The sequence below is a fragment of the Haematobia irritans genome, chromosome 1, assembly GCF_050003625.1.
Source record: "Haematobia irritans isolate KBUSLIRL chromosome 1, ASM5000362v1, whole genome shotgun sequence".
Classification (NCBI taxonomy): Eukaryota; Metazoa; Arthropoda; class Insecta; order Diptera; family Muscidae; genus Haematobia; species Haematobia irritans.
The window spans coordinates 111,915,458-111,933,184 of record NC_134397.1 but is presented as its reverse complement, the minus strand read 5'-3'; the positions used below and the strand labels follow the sequence as shown (position 1 = coordinate 111,933,184).

The 17,727-nt window shown below is 35.3% G+C and overlaps 1 protein-coding gene across 1 annotated transcript; it reads right to left on the bottom strand.

Moving 5' to 3' along the window:
* Positions 1 to 7,939: 7,939 nt before the first annotated feature.
* LOC142231023 (uncharacterized) lies at positions 7,940 to 8,683 on the bottom strand. The gene has a single exon (XM_075301643.1). It carries the CDS (start codon positions 8,681 to 8,683, stop codon positions 7,940 to 7,942), a length of 744 nt encoding a protein of 247 aa, XP_075157758.1.
* Between the last annotated feature and the right edge of the window lie 9,044 nt (positions 8,684 to 17,727).

The window sequence follows — 17,727 nt, the reverse complement described above, 5'->3', positions numbered from 1 at the left end:
AGTAAACATTGTATTTAACGAAAATAAAACAATATTTCGAAATATTATATGTTCTTTCAATGATTAACATATACTTTATTTCACACGTCTTTTTTAAAATATATGTAAACGAGTGTTCGAGGTGGTAAATTTTACCACCACGTACCCAGTTAAAGGTTAATGGTCACGAAAAACAAGTACATTATTTTTCTCAAATTCTATCATTTAAAAAATAGAATATGATTGTTGCTTTTGAGGACCATTTAAATGCTTTTTGCCATCATATTTTTTCGGGTAGAAAATTCTTTTCACAATGGCAAATTACATGGTTTTAGCGACAATTACATGCCCTAGATAACCAGTAAACGGCTGTGGTGAACATGTCCAAACATGATTTTTCTGTGCGTGAGATCACTAAAAATGTACAATTTTGATTGACAACCAGAACTAAATGGCTGCCCATGGTTATGGTGTGGGCCGCCGTAACGGCCGCTCCCCCAATCGTTTTCATCGACCGTGAGGTGAAAATAAATGCCGAATATTATGGAATAAGAAAGCAGACAAATTCGGCCGCAATCCATGGACATTCCAACAGGACACAGCACCATCGCACTGAGCACGCATCAAACAAGAATGGTTTAAAAATGAGGCTCCTTTCTTCATTTCTACACAGAAAAAATAAACTGTTTTATAGGAAGAATGAACTACCTCGTGCGAAAATTGAACTAGATTGTGCTCCACATTTTGAGATTTTCACAAAGCGTTGTTAAACCAGGAAAATTTAATGTCCTGATGTAATTTTTAACTGCACTTCACGAAATTACACCTTCTCATAGAAGAAAAAAATGAACTAAAAGTAAAGCAGAAAATCATTGGCGCCAAATCATGATCGTTTTTCATAATCGTACGAAAATTTTCTCTCTGTTAGTTCATATTGAACTTATGTTTACGGTCACTGAACTTTACACCCACGTTTAGTTCATCAAATGTTTGAGACATACTTAACACAAGGAAAATTTCACAAAAAACAATAAAATTTAACTAGAAACAAATAATAGTTTTCCAAAAAAATAAGATAAATTTGTCGTTAGTTTAACTACGGACACAATGGCCATCTAAATCTCCGGATCTCAATTCGTTGGACTTTTGATCCTGGGGGTTTTGGGAAAGAATCTCAAGAAGGCGATGTGGAGTGGGACAGAATGCCGCAGGCCCGTTACCGTGCAGCGTGTGATGGCTTGTCGGCCGTTCGAAGGCCATAACTCGTGCTAAAATGTAGTCGTAAAGAATAACGCTTACCTCTATTCACTAAACCCTCTATTTCACTAAAGCAAATTTAACTTTATTTTAGTTCAGGGAAATATTATGTTTGGAGAAAGTTTCCTTTACTCTAATAATTTTTTGCACGTACGTTAGTTAAATAAACTAAAAAATGGGAAAAGATTATGCACATATGAAGTTCAAAGATTTACTAAATTCGTACTTCTCATAAAATAGTTCACTATTTCTTTAAATTTGTAAATTTTACTATGGCACTAAAGACATTCTTGCAGTTTTGAAATTCAAGTTTTTCCTTCAAACTACAAAATTTTCTTTAACAACTGAAAAAAATTAATTATGTTTAATAAATTTTCTTGAATTTGTTGAAAAATACTTATGTTACTTATTTTTGTAATATCGGAGTGATGTCAGCGCTTGTAATACTGTTTAGTAAAAATTTTCTAAAAATAATCTAAAACTGTTTTTTTTCAGTGTACAGAGCAAAAACTACGCACAATTTTCTTTTTATTTCAATCACGAAAATCGCAGATTCAATCATTTTTTTAATTGAATTGTCTTTTGATTGAAAACTAACACGATTTTCAATTAAAAATTTAACTGACTTTTGTCACGGAATCAATTAATTGTGTGATTGAATCAATTTAAATTGGCTTTTGACATAAAATTCAATTACTGTTTTAATTGAATCAATTAAAATTTTAATTAATCTCGCGACAAATACAAATCAACTATTTTACCCATTTTTGTTGTCTTAAGGTGGGGATTGGTCATTAGAGGGGTAATTGATATTGCCAATAAATTTCAATCAAAAAATTAATAAATTGCGCACCCAACATTTTATTTAATTTTGTTTGAAATTAAAAAATATGCGTTTCTTATAAAAAATATGTTTTTATACCCTTCACCACTACTGTGTTGCAGGGTATAATAAGTTTGTGCATTTGTATGTAACGCCAAGAAGGAAAAGTCTGAGACCCTGAGATCGTTTAGTATACCGATCGTCTTAGAATTAAATTCTGAGTCGATTTAGCGATGTCCGTCTGTCTGTCCGTCCGTTTGTCTGTATATGTAATTTTGTGTGCAAAGTACAGCTCGCAGTTTAAGTCCGATCACCCTCAAACTTGGCACAGAGTTTTGCATTGGGTCAAAGACAATCGCTATTGATTTTGATTGATTGACGTATTTAGCACCGTATTTTCTCAAAATTACGAGCAGCCAAATATTTTGGGGCTTTCGTATGATACGCAAAATATCAGCCAAATCGGTTCAGATTTAGATATAGCTCCCATATATATCTTTCGTCCGATTTGAACTTATATGGCCTCAAAAGCCACATCCAGAGAAGGAATATAATCACCTCAACCATGTTTTAATTGCAAAATATTATTTTTGGGTGGTGACCATGTAACATGGTTTTCGCAACCATGTTATTTTCTCGGAAATCATGTATCTGATTTCGCCAAGCAGGTTATATTTGACGAGAAAATAACATTTTAGAGACAAACATGTTACATGGTCACGATACAAAAATAACATTTTGCTCTGGAAACATGTTTGAGGTGATCATATTCCTTCTCTGCTTGCAGAGTTTTGCCCTGATTTACTTCAAATTTTGCACAAGAAGTACGTTTAACAGTATCATTAAGTGTACCAAATTTCGGTGAAATCGGTTCAGATTTAGATATACCTCCCATATATATCTTTCGTCCGATTTCGACTAATATGGCCTCAAAAGCCAGAGTTTTACCCAGATTTGCTTCAAAGGAGTACGTTTAAGAGTGTCATTCAGTGTGATAAATTTGGTTATAAAAGGATATAAAAAGGAGGTCCCTTGTCATTGAGCTTAACATGGAATCGGGCAGCACTCAGTGATAAGAGAGAAGTTCACCAATGTGGTATCACAATGGACTGACTAGTCTAAGTGAGCCTGATACATCGGGCTGCCACTATACCTAACCTAACCTACACACTGTAATGCCAAACTTTCTACAGAATGGTCGAATTTTAAATAAAGCTCCGATTTGTGGAAATATCGCCCGAATTGGCCAAATAATATATCAAAAATTACAATAGACCCTAAATCTTGGTGAAATCTAATCAATATCCTTGTAAACTCACCACTGCTAAGTAGCAAAATATTACACAAATTGTCCTATATCTCGAATACATATGTATCGCCTGGTAAATCATAAATCCTCTTTTGTGCGATTGCATTAAAATTGCTCTAGCTTTATATTTCCCATATTTTTTTTACTAACATTGTGTTTCATCCCAGGGCGTTAGCCGATTTAATTTTAAATTCTAGCGATTTTGTAGAAGTACAAAAAATTGTCTCCAATTCGTTTCAGATATAAATATTTGTATATGGGAATATAAACCTTGATAATAACTCCCAACAAATTTGAAGGAGTTGAGATGGTAACACAAGTTTTGGTCTACATAATGGTGAAGGGTATAATATAGTCGGCCCCGCCCGACTTTAGACTTTACTTACTTATTTTAACATAACTTACAAATACAAAAAAAAAAAACTATATAGAACATTATCCTCCTTATCATAATAACCATGTCAGCATGTTCCTTCTCAAATGTGTAGGTGAGCCAGTCTGTAAGCTAAATTAGTTTCTCTGAAAGTAAACAGAATAATTAGAACTAATTTTTTTAATTAAAAGTTAATTTTGTTAAACATTACCTGCATACAATAATAGGTTGCATTCTTAGGTCCAGGTTGCAGAGTTATAATCTTCTTTTGCCGTTGTAGTATTTTTGCATAAAAAGGGGTATTGAGGGGCTCGGCAAGTTTAATTTAAGTAGCATTTCCTTTTCTAAATTTCCACACATTGAATAAAATTTGAACAAAGAGACAAAAATAATGGCAAAGCAAAATAATATTTGGAATTATATTGATACATTGCAAATTCTGGAAATAAAAAATATAAATGGAAAATACATATTTTTATTATACACATTTATTGCGATTTTCAGTGGAAAACTGTATTCACATTTGACACTTCCTTACCTTAAATAAATGTGGATTGGGTTCCATTTTTACAATACCGCAAAACACAAACGCAGGTAATTCCAAATGCATTCTGTCATATATTTTTTCAGTCCTTTACCGCATGGCAATTTGTTGTTGCACACTTTATTTATTTCAACCCTTTTGTATGACTTCACACAAAAAATTATCACACTTAATTGAATTTGGAAATGGATTAATGATTGAATTAATTATTTAATCAAATCCGAATAAAATCCACTTAAAAAAAGTATTGATATTTATTATGTTTCCAATTAAAATATTAATTGATTCAATCAATTTTTTAATCAATACGGAAATAATTTTGAATCACAAACGTGATTGAAAAATTTTCCGTTATCAATTAAACATGTGATTGATTCAGTCACCTTTGTGATTGAATATGTCGAGGAAAATTTAAATACGCTTTTTTAAGTCTTAGAAAATTCAGTTAAAAACTATTTTATCTTTTCTATATTTTAAATTATTAAAATTTGAAAGCAACCGTGATAAGTTTCATATATCTAAAGTTTATTTTTTGTAAAGTGTGCTGCCACACATACTCCCCCCAGAGGTTTTTTTTATAAACCCGCTATTTGAATCGCACAGGTGGCCTTCGGTTTCGTGTACTTCTTCCAAAGGTTGGCTCTGGTGGTGTGGATTGTACATTCGGTACGGGGACAATTGCTGGGTCTTCAGAAATATCAGTGTTAAATATAAATGCGGGTTTAATGCGATCGATTGAAATGACTTTCTCTTTTCCATTGATGTCTAAGGTAAATAATTTGTCGGAACGGCGAATAACTCGAAATGGTCCACTGTATGGTGTTTCCAATGATTTCTTTACTCCATCGTTTCGCACGAATACGTGTGTACAGTTTTCGAGATGACTTGAAATGAAGACAGTTCGATCTTGTTTGTGAACTGGAGTTACAGGTTTGAGATCGTTCATTCTTTTTTTTTTTTGAGCTGTGACGAAGTCTTCTGTAGGTGCTTGATTTTGCGTTTCTGTTAACATATCTCCAGGCAATTTAATAGTTGTTCCGTATGTGAGCTCGAATGGTGATGAATTGATATCTTCTGCTTGATCGTAAGCCGAGAAGTACTGTCGGCAGAACGTCTAGCCAATTTTTGGTATTGTGGCACATCAAAGCTGATTTGAGTGACCTATGCCATCGTTCCACCATTCCATTAGAACTTGGGTGATATGGTGAAGTTCTGATACGGGTTGCTCCAAGAATGTTAACTAATTCCCTGAAGAGTTGCGACGCGAATTGACGACCTTGATCTGTGGATATTTTTGCTGGAACTCCAAATCTTGATATCCGCCCACTATAAAAAGCTTCGGCTAACGTTGACGCTGTAATATTTTGAATTGGAATGGCTTCGGGCCAACGTGTAAAACGGTCGATACAAGTGAGCAACTAGCTATAACTTTTTCATAACGGCAGTGGGCCAACTATATCGATATGAACGTGATTGAAACGTTCGGTTGTTGGGGGATATATCCCGATTTTGCTCTGTGTATACCGATGGACTTTAGATTTCTGGCACATGATACAATTTTGGGTCCATACCTTTATATCCTTCTTTAGATTTGGCCACACAAATCTTTTTTGTATGAACTTCGTAGTAGCGCTGGCTCCACTGAGAGACAAGTTGTGATATTTTTCAAAAACAAGTTTCCTTAGATTTTTTGGTATGTAAGGTCGTGCAATTTCTGTAGAAATGTCACAATGAAGTGGAGGGTTATCGGGGGAAATTTGAACAATCCTTAATATTAAGGAATGAGAATTGTGGTTTTCGAGTAAACCTTTTAATTCCGTGTCCGATTTTTGCGAATCGGAAATTTGATTGTAGTCGATCGAAGTTGGTATTGAAATTGTTGATATTCGTGACAAAGCATCAGCTACAATGTTTTCGGAGCCACTAATGTGTCTGATATCTGCAGAAAATTGAGCAAGATAGTCCAAATGGCGAAATTGGCGAGGAGTTGCTTTGTCTAGATTTTGTCTGAATGCAAATGTTAAGGGCTTGTGATCCGTAAATAAACTGACGTCCTTCGAGCATATGGCGGTAGTGTTTTACGACAGAATAAGCTGCAAGGAGTTCGCGATCATACGTGCTGTACTGCTTCTGTGTGTCGGAAAGTTTTTTTGAATAAAAGCTAAGAGGTCTCCAACCTTCTGTTGTTCTTTGTTGTAAAACACCGCCTAGGGCGACATCAGATGCATCTACCATCACGCATATTGGCAAGTTTTCACTAGGATGCGACAAAATTGTCGCATTTGTAATGTCGGACTTGCATTTCTCAAAGGCAGCTTTCGACTCATCGGTCCAGACGATCTTGGTTTTGTCGTTTTTCTTGTTTCCTTTTTGGAAGCTAGTGAGTGGTAGTTGGGTGGCAGCTGCTCCTGGAATAAATCTTCTATAGAAGTTTGTCATTGCTACGAAGCGTCGAAGCTCTTTAACTGCTGTTGGTAGAGGGTAGTTTACAATGGCAGAGACTTTTTTGGGAAGTGGTCTGATACCTGCCTCCTCCACAAGGTGTCCTAGGAATGTTACAGAACTTTTACCGAAATTGCATTTAGCGACGTTTACAATTACACCATATTGTTGTAGTCTGGTGAACAACTTTTCTAAGTGAATTAAATGTTCTTGTTCATTTGCGGAGGCAATCAATATGTCGTCTAAATATTGGAAACAAAATTCTAGACCGTTTAATACTTCATGCATGAAGCGTTGAAAAGTTTGTCCGGCATTACATAATCCGAATGTCATGAAGTTGAACTCGAAGAGTCCAAATGGGGTCGTAATCGCGGTCTTCGGAACGTCTTCAGGCGAAACAAGTATTTGGTTGTAGGCTCGTACCAAATCAATTGTTGAGAATATTGACTTCCCTTTAAGGCCATGAGAAAAATCATGAATATGAGGTAGTGGGTATTTATCCTTAACCGTTTGCACGTTGAGAAGTCGATAGTCTCCGCATGGTTTCCACTCACCGGTTTTTAGGAACCATATGTAAAGGACTTGCCCAACAGCTTTTTGATGGTTTACACAGTCCTTGATCAACCATGAACTGGAATTCTCGCTTTGCTATGGTTAATTTATCTGGTGAAGGCGTCGGGGTTTTGTTGATACTGGAGAGCCTGTTGTCATTATGACGTGTTGGACGTTATGTTTCACAATTTTCTGGATGCATTTGTGATGTCGGGGAATCTAGCCAGCAATTCGTGATATTTGGAGTTATTTAACACAGTTTTTATTTCAAAGTAGTTCGAAATTTCTTTCACTTCGCCTTTAGTATGCAGTTTAGTTTCGGGGTCGATGAATATGTTTTTTTTTACATCAACTAATAGACCGTAATGTTTTAAAAAATCTGCACCGATAATGGGGTGCGATACGTCTGCACGAATGAAATTCCACTGGAAGGCGCGGCGGAGTCCTAGACTTGGGGATATAACGACGCTTCCGTAAGTCTTGATTGGTGTTCCATTTGCAGCGAAGAGTGAATATTTTTGTGGTTGACAGTTTCCATTACCGGGAATAACAGAAATATCTGCCATGTGTCGATTAAAAAATGGATTTTTATTGTCTTATCGTATATAAACAGGCGATTAGTTGGTGAAATCCGGTCACTGGTCGCCTCCAGTGAACGGTTTAATTGTTTTCCGAGTGTGAAGGCTTGAATGAGCAAGGTTTTCGGCATTTCTTGGCGTGGTTCCCAAAACGTCGATGATAATAACATACTTCGTGCTGAGAACTATCTCTTTTCTTGCTTCTGGATCGTCTCCTTGAAGATTTCCAAGAAAGTCTTTTCTGTGTCTCGATTTGTTTGCACATTGATGTAAAATCAAATGCGTTACCTTGTATGACTTCTGATACGCTTCCGGAAGTGGACATATCGGCTATTTTATCAGCCATCTTTGCAAGATTGTCTAATGGTTCGGTAGAAGTTAATAAAATCGCTTGTGAATGAGAAGGTAATCTTTGCATCCACATGGTTCTAAAAAAATCTTCGGTGACACCACCATTAGATAGACTCCTCATCTCGCGCAACAATATACTTGTTTTTTTCTGACCAATCTCCATATTGTTAAGAAGTCGTTTTATGCGATTTTCCTCAGACACAGAAAAATGTTCGATCAGCCGATTTTTTATCTGGGAATATACATCATTAGGCGGATTCAAAACTATATCGCTTACGTGGGTTAGCAGTTCGGTGTCCAACTCTGCGATGAGTATGTGGTATTTTGTCCGTTCAGCTTCAATTTGATATAGGGCAAATTGAGCTTCGACCTGGGCAAACCAAAGTAATGGGTGTTCTCTCCAGAATCTTGGTATCTTAACGGCATGGGATGGTAGTTGAGTCGCGGAAGACCCATCTCCAGATTCGTTCGGCATTGCTACGTCGGGGTCACCAAATTTGTCGAGGAAAATTTAAATACGCTTTTTTAAGTCTTAGAAAATTCAGTTAAAAACTATTTTATCTTTTCTATATTTTAAATTATTAAAATTTGAAAGCAAACGTGATATGTTTCATATATCTAAAGTTTATTTTTTGTAAAGTGTGCACAAATAGTTTTGAGCGATGGAGAGAAAGAGCAAAAAAGAACAAGAGAATGTGTATTTTTTCAACAACACGTGATGGAGAGATCAGTCTGTGGAAGTAACTCGTAACGAACGGTTGGATTTTTGTCTTTTGTAAAATGAAAAACATGATTGGCGACATTCTGTCTGCTGCGTTCGAAATGTGTGCATAAATATTTTGAATACAATAACAAGTCAAATAAGGGGGTAAAAAAAAAAATAAAGTGTGCAACAACAAATGGCCAAAGGAATGCATTTGGAATTACCTGCGTTATGTTTTGCGGTATTGTAAACATGGAAAACAATCTACATTTATTGAAGGCAAGCAATTGTGAAATGCCGTTTTCCATTGAAGCTTGTTTTAGTAAACGGACTAAAATAATATATTTTCTTATTCATTTTCTTTGGTGATCAGTTTTATTTAGTCAAATTGGGCAATCCACCATTTTAATAAAAAATCATTTAGTATAAGAATATTTTTGTAATCAAAAGGTGGGTTTTCGTATTAAACTTTTAAAATTGTAAATTTTGTTAATCCTAGTTCTCTTAAAACCAAGAGCGGTATGGTTCGTTGGAAGATTCAACTTCAAGTTGCGAAGTAGCGTTGGCATTAAATTGCAATTTAGTTTTACATGTCTTGAACCCAAGTAGAGAGCAGCATATCTGATACATAACTTATGAGCAGCAATAAAATCTCTATGCAATGGTAAAACATTTTTTTCTTTTGGATTTAAAAATAGTAAAACTTCCGAAAATAATAAAAATATGTATTTTCCATTTATATTTTTTTATTTCCAGAATTTGCAAATTATCATCAATATGGAATAATGTCTAATAGTACAATGCTTTGCTGTTATTTTTGTCTTTGATTGGTTCAGATTTTAATAGACGATTTCAATGTGTGGAAATTTTGGAAAGGAATTGCCACTAAAATTAAATTAAACCGAGCCCCTTCTATGCCAAAAGACTGTCAAGGCAAATGAAGATTATAACTAAGGAACTAAGAGTTCAGGTAATGTTTAACAAAATTAACTTTTAATTAAACAAAAATAAGTTTTAATTGTTCTATTTACTTTCAGAAAAACTAATTTAGCTTACTGGTTGCTGACTTTTTGGAAATCTAGGCACATCTACATATTATAAGGAGCATGCTGACATGGTTATTATGATAAGGAAGATATTGATTTATACAGTTTATTTTTCCACCCTTTAGTTGTTATTTATAGTAATTGTATGTGTAGTTTATGTTAGAAAAAAAACACACACACACACACACACAAATGACAAGAACCAAATTCTTTAGTCTATTGCATAATTCGCAAACATGAAATATTGAATATGTTTTATAAGAAACGTATATTTTCTCTTATTTCAAATAAAACAAAATAAGTTTTTGGGGGCGCAATATATATTTTTTTTATTGAAATTTATTGCCAATTTCAATTAATTCTTTAATTGAATCAATCAAATAGTTGATCGATTTTTTCCGCGAAATTAATTAAAATTTTAATTGATTCAATTAAAACATTGATTAAATTTTATGTCAAAAACCAATTACTGTTTTAATTGATTCAATCACACAATTAATTGATTCCGTGATAAAAGTCAATTAAATTTGTAATTGAAAATCATGTTGGTTTTCAATCAAAATGGGTGGTTGATACTATCATTTTCGTGATTGAAGACATTTCAATTAAAAAAATGATTGAATCCGCGAATTTCGTGATTGAAATAAAAAACAATTTTTTGTGTGTTGTTATTGTGTTCAAAATATTTATGCACACATTCCAAACGCAGCAGACAGAATGTGGCCAATCAAGTTTTTCAATTTACGCGAAAAACCCGAACCGTTAGTTACGAGTTACTTTCACAGACTGATTTCTCCATCACGTGTTGTTGAATAAATACACCAGCGTTGCCACAACGAAATTTTATCTTGGACCAAATTTTTTCCAAAATCGGACCAAAATTCATACTAACGGCCCAAATTTCCAATTTGTAAAGAAAATGCCTTAAAAAGTAATTTAGTGTTGTACATATAGTGATAAGATTTAGCGGATGACATAGGAATCAAAACACCGAATTTTAAATTTTTTTTCAAATTTGAAAAATATACTTTTTGAAAAGGTCGAACTTTAAAGTCAATTTTAGTTGAAATCAAAAGTCGAATTCAATATTGCAAACAGTTGACTTAAACTTTCGACTTACATGGTCGTTAAAAACCACAACAGTCACGCATTTGGTTTATATTGGCATTGGCAAGCATTATTTTACTTCTTGAGAGAATACAATAGATCTGAATTTTCATCCAACTTGCTGTAGTGCTGCACCCTTAATTTGGTGCGTCAAGTGATGTCTAAAATTTCAACTGTCGTTGCACTGAATTTGCATCAGCTGTGATTCGAATTCAGTGTTTTGGATGTGAATTAAAAAATGTCATATTTTGCCAAATAAAAAATTTTTATAATTATACCCTAAACCACATAGTGGTCAGGGTATAACAAGTTTGATCGGCAAAAAAATGTGCCTACCAGAAATATTGATTTTAGACCCCATAAAATATATACCGATTGACTCAGAATCACCTCCTGAGTCGATATAGCGCTTGGTGTCCGTCCGTCCGTCTGCCCATGTATTTGTTGTTCACAGGATTCCGGTCGCAATTATTAACCGATTTTGATGAAATTTGGTACAGGGAGTTTTTTGGACACAAAGACGAACGCTATTGAATTTGGAAGAAATCGGATAAAATTTAGATATAGCTCCCATATATATGTATCGCCCGATTTCGACAAATAGGGTCACGTTGCGCGTTTTTTCAAACGGATCGTCACCAAATTTGGCAAAAGGTAATCTTTTCCATCGCCCTTCAAGTCTGCAAAATTTCATCCAAATCGGTTCAGATTTAGATATAGTTCTCATATATATGTATCGCCCGATTTTCACAAATTTGGCCACAAAACCTTTATTTATCAACCGATCTTACTCAAAGTGGGCTTAATATAATCTTCTATAGCACTAACTATATGTGCAAAAAATCATTGAAATCGGTTCAGATTTAGCTATGCTATATGTACCGCCCGATTTTTCTAAATTTGGCCCTAAAACCCTTATTTATCAACCGATCTTACCCAAATTTGGCTAAATATAGTCTTCTATAGCACTAACTATATGTGCAAAAAATCATCGAAATCGGTTCAGATTTAGATAGAGCTCCCATATATATGTATAGCCCGATTTTCCCAAATTTGGCTATAGAACCCTTATTTATTAACCGATCTTACTAAAAGTTGGCTAGATCCAGTCCTTTATAATACTAACTATATGTGCAAAATTTCATCGAAATCGGTTCAGATGTAGATATAGCTCCCATATATGTATCACCCAATTTTGAAAAATTCGCCCCTAATAACCTTATGTTTGACCATACAGGCCTCATTTCTTAACTGATCTTACTCAAATCTTGCACAAGGTAACCTTTTGTGGTATTAATCAAACCCGCAAAATATTATGCAAATTGGTTCAAATTTAGCCGATCGTACTTATACGTACTTGTAGCTCTTACATAAGAAGTTGCTCGATTTTTACAAATTTGTATTTATTACCCACACTAATTGGGCGATTTTCTCTTTTTTAATAATGGGCTCAATATTAGTGGCATACTAACCCCGTAGTTGCAATATCAACACAGTTAGTGTTGCTAGAAGTAGGGGAAATTCCCTATATGTAGGGTTTTTCTAATATTTAGCGCCTTGTAGGGACGTAGGGCAACAATGTAGGACATTTTCACTCAACACAATTTGTAATAATTTTTACATTTTGGTGGCTCTAGAGGAGGAAATTAGAAGCCGGCAAGGCTTGATCTTTAACAATGTGTGGTAAACTTTATTCCTGTAGAAAATTTTGTCAACATTTTATTTCTATAGAAAATTTTGTCAAAATTGTATTTCTATAGAAATTTTTTTCAAAATATTATTTCTATAAAAAATTTTCTCAAAATTTTATTTCTGTAGAATTTTTTCTCAAAATTTTATTTTTATAGAATTTATTGTCAAAATTTTATTTCTATAGAAGAAATTCTCACAAAAATTTGTTTATAGAAACTTTTTCCAAAATTTTATTTTTATAGAGATTTAACAAAAAAGATTACTAATTTGGGTAGAATACTACCAACTGTGGCAACCGTGGCGGTAATACAAATTTATATTCTAAGTTATATACGTTGCATATTCATGTTTTAAGATAATAAAGTACTTAGAACCATTTTTGTTTTGTAATTTTTTTTAAATTGAACGAAAAATATTGTAGGGAAAATTGTTTGTGAATGTATGGGAAAGTAGAGAACTTTTTTTGTCCTTGTAGGGTGTCAGATTGACACAAAGCACCCATAGACATGTACCCCTCAATTTTCTTAAATATGCAACTGCGGTTTATCTCCCAGACCTATATGTTACCCCACAAATGCTTATGATTACTAATTCTGTAATGATGGTTTAGGGTATGATATAGTCGGCCCCGCCCGACTTTCTACTTTACTTACTTGTTTTGAAGGTGTGTGTGTGTAGAATGTTGCTCCCAAAGATAATGAAAGAGGAAGATGGGAGATTGGCTACTGAGCACATCAAACCATTTACCACATTAGTTTAATACTCGAACCAAACGCGTATACGACAAGTATTGATATAGCATTAAAATGCAAATAAAAGGAAATTAAGAGTACGAAATAAATTTCCATAAATGGGAAAATGTATTTTTTTTTTTGTTGCCTAAAATTTAACATTGTTTCATTAAGAAAATTACATTTTTCAATTAAAAAATAAAAACGAAAAACAACTAAAAGATTACAAACATGTATTAAACTAATCTGGTAAATGCAACATTTGGTATGACGCAAGCCAATCTCCCATCTTCCTCTTTTATTATCTTTGGTTGCTCCTATTTTGATTTTGGAATTCCATCTTCAGTTGTCAAAATCAAAGACAATAAACTTGAGGAAGATGGGAAATTGGCTACTGAGGAGATCAAACCATTTACCGTGTTAGTTTCATACTCGAACCAAACGCGTATACGACAAGTATTGACATAGCATTAAAATGCAAATAAAAAGAAATTAAGTGCACGAAATAAATTTCAATAGAGGGGAAAATGTAATTTTTTTGTTGTTGCCTAAAATTTAACATTGTTTCATTAAGAAAATTAAGTTTTTCATTTAAAAAAAAAAAAAAAAAACGAAAAACAAATGAAAAATTACAAACATGTATGGAACTAACATGGTAAATGCAACATTTGGTATGGCGCAAGCCAATTTCCTATCTTCCTCAAGTTTATTGTCTTTGGTCAAAATGCCGTCCAAGCAAGAAGAGCAGCGTATCAAAATTTTGCTCGCGCATCGCGAAAATCCGAGCACGATCCCGGAGGCTGTACACGACGATGCTGACGAAGTTTGACTGCGTGGTAATGGACGACGAAACCTACATCAAAGCCGACTACAAGCAGCTTCCGGGACAGGAGTTTTATACGGCAAAAGGAAGGGGAAAGGTAGCAGATATTTTCAAGCACATAAAACTGTCAAAGTTCGCAAAGAAATATCTGGTTTGGCAAGCCACCTGTACCTGTGGCTTGAAAAGCAGCATTTTCATAGATTCCGGGACTGTCAACCAAGAAATTTACTTGAAAGAGTGTTTGAATAAACGTCTGCTGCCTTTCCGTACTGTTTTGGCTGGATTTGGCATCTTGCCATTACGGTAAAAAGGCCATGGAGTGGTACGCCGCCAACAACGTGCAGGTGGTTCCCAAGGACAAGTACCCTCCCAACACGCCAGAGCTCCGCCCAATTGAGAAATACTGGGCTATTGTCAAGCGGAACCTAAAGAAGACCAAAAAAACCGCTAAGGACGAGCAGCAGTTCACGGCAAACTGGCTTTCTGCGGCGAAGAAAGTGGACAAGGTGGCTGTACAAAATCCGATGGCAGGTGTCAAGCGTGAGGCCCGGCAATTCGGATTTGGAAAAGCGAAAGCCTAACTGAATATTTTTCCAAATTCGACTTATTATAAAACTACATTTAAAGGAAAACGTTCCATATCTGGCTCCAGGAGCCGTCCGGCTTTGTCCTTGGAATTTGAGCAAACAGGAAATTGTGTGAAAACCAGCGAACAGAAGAATTATTCCGGCATTTGCCCGGAATTTCCCCATTATCCATCTTTTCCAAATCAGTTCTGAAATTCTTCGAATCACCAAGTTCGGAAATTCGACAATCACCAAGACCTGAAATTCGCCAATTCCCCAAGCTCTGGAAGTCTTCAAATAGCTAAGAACTGCAAGATATTCGTTATCAGGAAGCTTCATGCGATCAGGGGACCTACGTCGAATAAATTCCCCGGTGGATGACAGTACAGTGAACATACACGTGATTTTACATGTCAGTGCGTCACCCAAGAAAAACAAATTGGCCCTTGCTCGAATTGGTTCTGTTCTTGCACTCGCTTAGGAATAGTCGGGTAGGACACAAATAAAAAGAAAAAATTCTCAATCAAAGTCTGTCCACAACCTCCCGAAAATAGATTATTTCGATGTGATAAAGTCACACACATTCTCGATTTAAGTCCAGATTTAAGTAAACTACGTAATATAAAAACGGGAGCATACAAAATTTTCTAATACTTGCTCTCTTGTTAAATGCTGAGGTTTTTTTTTTATACAAATTGTATCGAGGCTCCCGACATAACAACCAAGTCATTTGATGAAATTTGTCTTTAATACTTTGATCAACCCAATTAAATTATGAAGCGATTCGATTAAAGCACTAAATCTATAATGTCCATAATTTAAAGAAAAAAGAAACTCGGTGAAACGTATATTACGCATTAATTTTAGTAAAGGAACATTGAAGTTTTTTTTTACAATTTTAATATGTGGCGGTATGACATGTAATGAACACCAAATTTAGATTACTTTAAAATGTTCTCAATAGTCTAGAGAATCAGTCAAAAAACAAAAAGAACACAAACTGATCATTACTGTCCTCTTTGCCATGAGATTATGAATGAGAAAATTGAATGCTTGATTTTGTGTAAATGCAGTCATGTGTTCTATAGGGCTTGCATAGAGAATTTTCTTCGTAGTGGAAGTGAATGTCCGGAATGTCACCAACCGTGTGATCTATCCGATTTACAAAAGGTATCCATTCCGAAGAAGATATTTAAACCCAAGGGTACACCGCGTGGAGCACTCTCCAAGCAGTACTATACCAGAGTAAGACGGGATGTTCTATCGGGGAATCAACCACCGCAATCATCGCTTCTAGATTTCAGTAAACACGAGTCTCAATCTGAGGCTAATACAGTCAATAACACTCCTGGGAAAACCGAACGGGCAGGGGTGGCGTTAGGTGACACGAATCCGATTGGTATCGACTATAATGCTATTAATAGCATGATAGAAGATAATCTTAAAAGGATGTTATCACAAATTAATTTAGTTCATACTATGCCACCCAGCAATATCCCACGTAGTAATAATCCCCCAAATTTTTGTGCACCTCATTCCAACAGGCTCAGTTCTCGGAATAATAATCAAAAATTCTCACCGGCTTCCCGGCAAAGTTCATTCAATAGTAACTCAATTTCTTCAAATTTGGCAAACGATAAAGTGACGTTAATTATCCAGAATTGGGGCCTTATATTTGATGGCTCGCCTAATTCACTTTCTGTTGAGGAATTTCTCTACAGATTGAGTACATTGACTCAGGAAAATTTTGATGGCGAATTTACCATAGTATGTAGGAATTTGCACATATTACTTTCTGGCAAGGCAAATACCTGGCTTTGGAGATATCGCAAACAGGTTCCCACTGTCGAATGGGAAGATTTTTGTAGGGCTATCCGGTTCCAATACCGCGATTATAAATCGACCTATGACATACGGGAGGAAATTCGGAATAGGAAACAAAGGCCCGGGGAGACTTTCGACAGTTTCTATGAAGTTATATCTGGTATTCTAGACCGTCTTCCATCCCCATGTCAGATATGGAACTGGTTGAGATTTTGACACAGAATTTGCGCCCAGAAATACGGCACGAGCTGCTGTACGTTCCTATTGAATATATCCCCCATTTGCGCAAATTGGTGCAAATGAAAGAGGGATTTTTGAATGATGAGTTTGTGAGACGAAATTTGAGTAACAGAAATGTTACAGTTAATTCGTCTAAAAGACAGGTGAACTCGATTTTACAGACAGCTCTCCGGAAACCCCTGACTGTGCTGGGGGATTTGTGAAAGTGAGCGAATCGAGTAGTCGTTGCTGGAACTGCGATGGCTTTGGACATCACTGGTAGGAGTGCCCCGACACTAGAACTGTCTTCTGTTACGGCTGTGGAGAAAAGAATACGTACAAGCCACAATGTATTAATTGCCAGTCTCGTAAGTCAAAAAACTACTTACGTCCGAATGTGCCTCGAGAGACTACCTAGAAAAAAGAGATAGTTCTAAAGACATTACTCTTGTGAGGAACAACCCGGACTTAACGTCTAATTATAACTTGGACTTGACAATTAAACACGATTTAGAAACGGGGACTAATTCTTCAAACGACACGCCGGTTTTGAGAGTTTTGAAAAGGGATTATGAGGAGGAGATAGGTGGGAATTCGCAACATTTCGATATGATTTACCCGAGGCTTCTCTATCACCTAAGATGGGAGTGGTATAGAAACAGACGTTCCGAAATTTTTGGAGCGGAATCGATGATCGGTGTTAATCTACAACGTTCGAAAAGGTCTACGATTCGAATGCGAAGATTTTACACGAAAACATAATTATATCCCATTACAACGTCATTACCGATGCGTAAGAGTTTTGGAT

Excerpts from the sequence above, each read along its gene's own strand:
- LOC142231023 (XM_075301643.1), bottom strand. The coding sequence starts at position 8,683 with ATGCCGAACGAATCTGGAGATGGGTCTTCCGCGACTCAACTACCATCC.